The following is a 9,019-nucleotide window of genomic DNA, read 5'->3' on the forward strand; positions in this document are numbered from 1 at the left end:
CACACACACACACACACACACACACACACACACACACACACACACACGTAGAAAGTAGATCAAACTGGCTTTTAAGCCCTCCAGCCAAAACCAAAGTCCTATTGCTTTTCTTCTGTGGCCCCGACCTCCGTTTGATTCTTGCCCTCCTTCATTTATTCTCTGTCCTGGTGCTTCCTCATGTCTCCTCTCATGAAGTCAAGGCCATGCAGGTCCAGTCGTCTTTGATATCCACTTCTCCTTCCTGTTCAGCTATGATTTCCTCCCCTCCCACCAATCTTCCCTTCACACCGTCTGCAGCCTTTGATTTTCTTTTATTGTTCCCTCGTCGTTTCCATCTTCTGCTGATTGTCTGGCTGCTGCTGTGACCTTGCAAACCAAAAGTGGCCTCAGCCATAGATCAGTGGGTTTTAAAAACATGCAGATATACAAAGGCAAGGAAGTCTGGGTCACTGGGGTCAGACCACACACGCACGAAGGAGAGTTTTTCCAATTTAAAATGAGATTTAGGAGCAACGAAACCCTTTTCAACCCTCAGTTTGTGCTGTTTGTGCTCATCTGAAGTCACTAAATAAGACTTTGAACCAGCGATAGGCTAAATGAACATGTGAGACATGAACTAACCGCTCTTCTAGTCCCTGAAATAAACAATAAAAACTATCCATGAGCTTTTGGAAGCTCCATGGAAGAGCAGAAAGCGCAGTGTTGTGAAAATACTGCTGGCTGGAAGAACATCCTGTCTGTGTTATCGCTGCAAAAGACACTCTCATTCAGAGAGCAGACAGTAGTGGAGTACAGTCAGCAGGGACACACACCGCTTCACTCTCGGTAGGACGGAAGAAAGGGTGGAGCAGCAGCAACACGGCGCTAAATGGACAACGAGCAATTATCTCCGCATGGAGATTGGAAAGCATTCCTGCCTGGCACTCTCAAGTACAAGCACCGAAACGTAAAAATACAATGTTTGAGCAATGCAGAGAATATCTTTTAAAAGTTTACATTGCAAAGTGTTGAACTTTATTGGATGAAATCAAGACTCCGGTTATATACCTTTTAGTTATTCACCAGTCATGATTCGCCTGTGTCTTCCATCTGTAGTCTCTGAATGGAGCCAAACTGTCCGTTTATCTGATCAGTTGAACTCGTCCGTTGTTCCTTTCCCTTGGAGGCTTCAGGACTTCTTGACTCAGACGGTAGCGTTGTCGTGTCACCGCCCTCTGTCCGCCGCAGGAAGCTCACCGCCATTTTAAAATAGCTGGAAGCCCGGCCCTCCCTATCTGATGTCAGGCCCCGTTTCACAAAGCACAGCAGGTCTGGAGGCACTTTGCTGCATGGCAGCTGTTTGGGAATAAGTCTGTGTGTGTGTGTGTGTGTGTGTGTGTGTGTGTGTGTGTGTGTGTGTGAGAGATGTTAATCAACATTAACATCCGCTTTCCTTTTTTTTCTTTCTTACAGAGTGACAGATTGTCCAGGTATGTTTTGCCCCCTTCGTGTTATTCTGCTCTTTCTTGTTACCTCTCGTATGTTCTCTGTATTTAAAACGACCGCCTGTTGTTCCCGCTGCAGGAACGAGAGCACTTCATCAATAGATCGCAACGACATTCTCTTCAGCCGTGGCTACGGGGAGAGTCGGAGGACGTACTCGAGCCGACTGGACAGAGACGACGCCACTGACTACAAGAAGGTGTGTGAAACAAACGTGAACCGATGCGTCGGCTCATTCCGGATCCTGGGTTTAATCCCAGCACCGGTACTGCATAACCCCCAAAAACTCGTCTCACACGTCGCCTGTTGGATTTGCTCGTCTCCTCCCTTCAGCTCTACGAGCAGATCTTAGCTGAGAACGAGAAGTTGAAGGCCCAGTTACGTGACACAGACGTGGAGCTGGCCGAATTGAAGCTACAACTAGAGAAGGCCACACAGGTACACCGAGCTCTCTCTGCGTCAGCTGATCAGTATTGATGATTTAGGATTCCTGAGAACTGTTTCTTTCTCATTGCAGAGGCAGGAACGCTATGCCGACCGATCACAGCTTGAGATGGAGAAAAGGGTAACGACAGTTTAATAAGCTCGATAACAAATGTCCTTTTGTTTGGTGACACTATGAACTGACGATATGTATAACTTCTGTCTCTCAAAGTAAACCTAGAACTCAGAAGTCCTTGTGTTGTTTTTGATAAATCCGCCCTGCTTCAAACATGCTGGTAACACTACCAATGGGTTTATGTCTGAAGGTAACAAGCAGGCCCCAATATCATCTGGGTAGTGGTATGATCTTAACCTGACTCTCTGTATCGGTCTGCTCTCTGCTGCTGGCTGTCACATGTAGTCGGGGGTCAAAGGGACTTCCTCCCTCCTCGCCACCCAGAACACCGCCAACTTCTCTCACCTGTGTTTAAAGCCTCAGAGGCAGCGTGTGGTCACCTCTTCTCTCTTCTTTCTTTTCGTGTGTGTGTGTGAGAAAGTGTTTATCTCAATTCATGCAGGAAGTAGAACAATTGTAGATGGTTGATTTGCTGTGCATGTGTGTGTGTGTGTTTTCATGTTTTGTTGTTTTTTTTTGGTTTTTTTGTTTGTTTTTTTGTCTCACTCATTCAGTAATAATGCTGACGTCTTCAGCTGCAGAGCTGTGTAGCCGTGAAACCATAACCAATCCATCCATTACTCTTAAAACGCATTTAAAGCTGCTACAAGGAACTTTAATTCCGTGTTGATTTTGGCGGTCCCTGTGGACAAAAGCGGTAGTGTTTCCAAACACCAGACTCTCTTTAGGAAACCTCATTTTACTCCAGCGGGGTCTGACAGTCTACCCCTCTCAGTCCTGGTTCTGGTTCTCCCGTGCCTCGCAGATCTGGATCGGGGTCCGGCCCCTTCTGCTGGATTCGGCGCTGATGAAATTTCTGGAGAACCTGCAAATGGTTTAGTCTGATTTTGCGGATTATCGGACGGTGACGGGCATTAAAAAATCACGAGATATAAACCCAGTCTTCTCCTGTAGGTCATACAGAGGCATCGGTATTAAACTGAGACCGTTACAACCAGTTAAACACTCCTTGTAGTAACTTTAAGACCATCCTCCATTTGTCTTCACGACTTTTTATAAGACAAGAATGTCTTTTTTTTGTCGTTTAAAAAAGACATTCAGACCACCCTGTCCATGGATCATGTCATCGTCTTGAACATATAAATGATATTCTCACTGAATACTTAAGTCTGTTACTGACTGTTGCTTGCAGACGCCTCACGAGACATGCGTGTGTTCAAGTGTGTGTGCTACCGCTACACCCTCACCATCTTCCCCCACCTTATTCAATGCAGTGTGTAGAGGCTGCACCACCGTGTGCTTTCTGCTGATCGTCTCCGTGAGATAGTCCCGAGTTTTAACCCGCTCTGCTCTCCACCCCGCAGGAAAGAAGAGCTCTAGAAAGGAAGATTTCTGAGATGGAGGAGGAACTTAAGGTACCCCACACACACACAGTCTCTCTCTCACACACACACACACACAGTCACACGTTGTATTCTCTCTTCATGTGCAGTTGGGTTTAAGACATTTCCATTAGTGGAGTCAGGATCACAGCTAGTGTGTAGGTGGTACTTGTGAATTCCAACATAGTGCTAACAGCTGTCACTTACGTCTCAGTGTCCCTTTCTATAGAACTATAGAATTTCCCTTGAGCCCAAACTACCGTATTGGCCTGAATACAGCCTTTTGCATTCTGCCCGTACGGTCCCTCACCTCGGTCCCCATGCTGCACTCCTTGTCTACCTGCTAAATGTGCATCTCTTACTCTGTTCAGGGCACATCTCAGGTCAGCTGTTATAATCTGTGTTGACATGACATTTAAGCTCTTCTATTGATGCGGCCAATTAGAGGTTCCTTTTGTTTTTTTGTCTTAGGAGGACAGATTCAATTCTAGTAAGCGAGTGTTGTTCCCATCGCTGTGATAACGAAGTGTGTTTATTCTCCGGCAGCTGGCTGATCTTATCAGTGTCACTTTCCCGTTTCTATCTACAAGCATCAGGCTGAACCGGAAAGCTCTTAATCATTCCGTCGGTTTCCAAAATCTGTCCCCATTTTTCTAACAATCTCCCTCTTCTGTCTCCCCCCTTCTCCTCCTCCTCCTCGGCCCCTCTGCTCTGTTAATTTCTATTATCCTGTTTTTCATTAAACCTCTTCTCTCCTAATTTGTTGAAATATGTTCCTCTTCTGCCATTCTTTCTCTCCTCTCTGCCTCCTCTCCCCCTCTCTCTCTCTCACTTTGTTTTCTTTGTGTTGTGGTTGTTGTTTCTCCCCCCCCCCCCCCTGCAGAACCTCCCCCAGGTAAAGCAGGTTCAGGCCCTGCGGCAGGTTAAGGAGCGGCTGCAGGCTGAGAACCGGGCCCTGTCCCGAGTGTTGGCAAAGCTCTCGCAGTCCGCCTGCAGCCAGCTGCCCACCGTCGACCTCTAAGCTACGTCCGTCTGTCCACCACCTCCTCCTCCTCCTCCTCTTTCTTCCTCACCTTCCCCCTCCCCAAACCCCATTCTTCTCATGCTCCATTCGTGCTCTGCCCGCACCCATAGACAGGCAGGTGCCCAGCCGCTCAACCACCTCTGGTTTTGTAAACTTTCAGCCCCCTCTGCCTCCCCAGAGCTTTTGGTTTTCAGATTGGGGAGGGTGTTGTTTTTAGTTCTTACAACAGGACACTCTCCTTCTACAGAACAGTATCTAAAAACATCCTAAACCAACATGGTAGATAAAACAAGCCCCGGGTAAGTATGTCAGCTGTCTGAACTGACTCCATTGAATCAGAGTTTGCTGTAAAGGAAAGTGTCCTCTGTAGTTTCTCGTTGTGACGCTTCCATCAGAGGGAGCGCACGTCTTCAGTTTGGCTTGTTCTGGCTTCTTTGCATGAACTGGCTTCCCTGTAAATCTTCAGAGACTGAAACTTTATTTCTTTATTTTTTTCTTTCTTTACTCCCCAAATTTTTAATTTGACAGATGACATCAACAAATCTAAAAGTGAGCTGCATGGACCGACAGCAGTGTATAAAGTAACTCGCTCTACGTCAGGACATGAATATCTAAGCTAGCGGTTGATCGTCATCTGTATTAAATGAGTTTGTTTTTAAGGGGACTGAATTCTCTTGTTGTTGAGTGTCGGTGTTGATCGTGATTTTTCTACTGAAAGTTGTCGTCATCACAGCATCTGCACATTCTTCTTTAAAGAAGAGCAAAACACCAGTTCACGTAGTAAAGTCTGTAATCAAGTAGAATTAAAGTCACACCGCTGCACAAATAGGTGGATTTTTCAGGAGTGCGACTGTGACTTTACTCATCTGCAGTCAGATAAAGTCTCGTTCTAACGATAAACATCCAAAAAGAGGATGTTGTGGAGCGTTAACTCGGATACTATGGAACCCGGCAGGTGTCACGTTGAGGAAAGATGCCTTCTGCTCTTAAATTATCTCCAATAATCTCATCTTGACATATGCTTAATGGATGTTCCCAGATGTTGTTTAACGAGCTACGGAAATCTGACGCATATCCAAGGTCCTCAGATTCAATAGAGATCTGCATTGAATCCACGTGTTTCATTCAGATTAGAGTCTCCTTGGTGGAGCCCAGAGGCACCCACCTGTCACTCAAAGGGGCCCTTAATTCATCAGAACTTTATGCCTTAATATGATGTAAACGGGTGAGTTTATATTAGAAAGTTCACTCCCGTACAGTTGTCATGAAGGAAGATATCGGCTATAGACCAAATAGTTTTTTCTACCAAAGTGTAAACATGTGAAGTTGGGTCTGTTGGGAGTTTTGGAGCCATTTTTACAGGAACATTGGCTTCATTTTTCAGCACTTTGGTTCCACTACAACGCTGTAAACAGTCTGTGCACACAAGTAGCCTCCAAAGCTGAAACAACAGCCAATGTAGCATCACAGCTGTACCGTTGAGCGTCTGTAATAAAAACGATAACATAATGATATTTACATGGTCATATGACCAATCAAAGAGTGTCTCCTGCCACCCGCTGGGCTCTCTGAAATCCTATTCGATGATCCAAAAGTGACTTTGTGCGTCTCTGCTGTGTTTAATGGCTGCTGGTGAGCAGCTGTTCAGATGCTGCATGGCTTCCTCCAGACCTTTGGCCCGTGGTGTGCCCGCTTTTACTCTTTTTACTGAGAACCAGGAAGTGTTTTTTTATTTATTTGTTTAAAGGGGAAAATAAAACATGAGAGATGCTGTGTGACTCCAAGATTGCAAGGCTGTAATTAACAGTTTGTGGCCTGACTGGTGTAACGACTCGGTGTATCGGTCGAGACTTGTCTAAGCCTTCTCTGTCTCTCTCTCTCTCTCTCTCTCTCTCTCTCTCTCTCTCTCTGTGTGTGCGTCTCCTCCTCCCTTCCCTTGTTTCCTTTTTATTCCCTTTCAGATGCTCCCAGACTTGAAAGCAGACAACCAGAGACTAAAGGACGAGAACGGCGCACTCATTCGAGTCATTAGCAAGCTTTCCAAGTAGAAACAGACACCCCCACCCACCACCACCACCCTGACCCGCCCCGTCTCCTGCACCCCCTAGTCCCCCATGGCAGTGACTAATGGAATTGCACATTTAGATATTAATTGCAACAGACATCAGAGACGAGACTTTTTTTTTTTTTTTTTGTGTCCTTTTTTATCTCCTCTCAGCTCTTTATCTCCCTTTTGCTCCTCCACCACCACTGCAGCATCCATCCATCCATCCCTCCATCCACCTCCTCGACTATTCCCCACTTGATTGTGTGGCTGCTGTCCCGATAGAACCACTTGAGTTTACAGAGCAAAAGGAAGAAAGGGTTGTGTGATCAGCATGTAAAAGCATTGTGGGCGGGGAAGCCTGAAAACTATTTAACCAATAAGCCTTAGTTGTACATAAAGAGAAAAAACACTTGCAGCTCTCTCTTCTCTCTCTCAGCTATCACTGAAGAACAGATATTATCCAACACCTGATTTTATTTGTGCCACAATCTCTTTTTATTTTTTTTTTTTTGTTTCTCCTGCCTGTGTTGGTGTTGTGTGCTGTGCAGTTCCCCCCCCCCCTCTCTCTTTAACCCCTCAGAGTGCCACTTCTACCCCATATCGAATCCTCGTGGCTCCTAACTTCTCCATTTACTTCCCCACACACACACACACACCCCACACACACACCTACTTTTTGTTACCTCCGTGTCTTCCTCCAAGAGGGAAATTTGTTTTTTTGAAATCTCGCTTTAGCGAAACGAGGCGGACCTGGTGGAATTTAAGCTTTCACTGTATGTGCAATATGCATTTTCTTTTTTTCTTTTTTATGCTTTAATGAGTCCATCACATGTAGGATTTTCACTCTTCCACCGCTTTCGTCGCTCACCTTCCTCCTCTTTTTTTTTTTTTTTTTTTTTTTTGTTTTAAGTTTGTAGTGTAGTCCGTTTATACTCTGTATTTCTCACTTTGTTTTAGCAGGTACTGAGTGATGCTGTATATACCTGTATGTATTTGTTTGAGACCAGCACATGGCATGCGTTTATGGTTCCCGTCTGTTACTATTAAAAGTATACAAATTCCAGAGGACGAAAAGGTGTGTTTTTAATTATTTTTTCTTTTATAGTCTTTGGACACAGTACAGTTAGAGCCTCTCTCTCTCCGACACGGGGCGGCTGGCAGGTGTTCAGTGCTTCTTCTTCTTCTTCTTCTTCTTCTTCTTTTTTCCAGTTATAAATAAGTGTTCACATAATTGTGAGATAAAGAAAATAATGGCTTCACTACATTTCACTTTCGTTGTATTCAGTAACTTGGAAGAGTGCTGTTCATTTTGTTTCCTTTTTTTATTTTAAAGCTGTAGTATTATAGCCACGGTGTTGTCACTAAAAAAAACAGAATATCTTAGGTATCGCTAACCCAGTCCTTTTTACAAATGTCTACATGCACTGTCGATGCCATGTGAGGAGTCTCTACGTCCGGTTGAAGCAAATCGCCACCGTCAAATATTCCATGCATCTGAAAACATTTTATGCATTTCAGTGGCCTTTTTAAGGATATTTTAGCAAAAGAAGTTTAAAGAAAAGTCACTGTAGATGCACTGATGACCATCTACGCTGGTTCAGACTTTTTGTTTTTGTTTGTTTTTCTTTATTTTGTTTTTTTTCCCGTCATCTTGTAAAATAGGTGTGTGGCTTAATACATGCAAGCTGTGCTGTGACTACCAACCACTGAAGAGTTCATTAAAAATAAACTTGTACATTGTAAAGTTCCCCCGTCTGATTATTTAAATATGTTAAAGGTATATTTACACTTGCATAATGCATTATAATCACTGTCATAATGTGTGGTTAAAAGTTACTCCAGCTATGTAAATTATATCATCTTTGCAAAAAATAGTGATTATCATAACCAGAAATGACTTATTATACTTTACCTTATAGTATTATGATTATTGTGTTAAAGCATTATGAATATTAGTGCTTATAACTATACTTATACAGCGCAATAAGCAGATTATAACGCATTACATGTGTTTGAGTTATAAACAGCCTTTTTTTTTTTTTTACATTTAAATTGAACAGGCCATGTCTGCTGTTTACTACCAACCCTGTCTTAGTTTCGACTCCATGATAAATATCACAACATGAATATTGTGATTACTTATTAATATGGCTGATGAGCTTGATGAGAGTTTGCTCAAAGGACTCGGGTCAATACTGACCCCGGGGCAGCAGAGAGCCGTTCCACTGTTGCTGCACCATCAAACCAGCAGATGGAGCACAGCTCTGCAGACTCGAGTCAGGTGGACTTCACATCTTCGTATCCGGGATGAAGGGCTCCGGTGTTGCAGACGGAGCTTCGCAGGATGAGCGGTGGGATCTGCTGTAAGTGCTCAGAGTCGTGCTAAGGTGTCTGGCCTCTGTTCTTCCGTTGCCTCAGCACGTTGTTGGGAGGTCTGCTTTGTGTCGTTACTGAGGACGTGCTTCCTCAACCATCACGAGCAGAAAATAAAAACATGGTTTGAATTTCTGCTGCCTTTTCGTGAC

At 44.3% G+C, this 9,019-nt stretch overlaps 1 protein-coding gene across 12 annotated transcripts in view; it reads left to right on the forward strand.

Moving 5' to 3' along the window:
* ppp1r12a (protein phosphatase 1, regulatory subunit 12A) overlaps nt 1-8,241 on the forward strand; it is a 38,119-nt gene extending 29,878 nt beyond the window's left edge. For 7 of the 12 annotated variants that reach the window (XM_031859183.1, XM_031859179.1, XM_031859184.1 and 4 more), the window contains 6 exons: nt 1,453-1,469; nt 1,564-1,681; nt 1,816-1,920; nt 2,000-2,047; nt 3,406-3,456; nt 4,307-6,371. In XM_031859183.1, coding sequence (XP_031715043.1) covers nt 1,453-1,469; nt 1,564-1,681; nt 1,816-1,920; nt 2,000-2,047; nt 3,406-3,456; nt 4,307-4,444 — 477 coding nt within the window. In that variant the 3' untranslated portion in view covers nt 4,445-6,371. Of the gene's footprint in view, nt 1-1,452; nt 1,470-1,563; nt 1,682-1,815; nt 1,921-1,999; nt 2,048-3,405; nt 3,457-4,306; nt 6,373-6,408 lie in introns of those variants that run through there. The other 5 variants (XM_031859182.1, XM_031859190.1, XM_031859178.1 and 2 more) reach the window with 3 other exon arrangements.
* The last annotated feature ends 778 nt before the right edge of the window (nt 8,242-9,019 follow it).

This window comes from Anarrhichthys ocellatus, unplaced genomic scaffold (assembly GCF_004355925.1).
Source record: "Anarrhichthys ocellatus isolate YVR2014 unplaced genomic scaffold, GSC_Weel_1.0 scaffold21, whole genome shotgun sequence".
In the NCBI taxonomy this organism is placed as follows: domain Eukaryota; kingdom Metazoa; phylum Chordata; class Actinopteri; order Perciformes; family Anarhichadidae; genus Anarrhichthys; species Anarrhichthys ocellatus.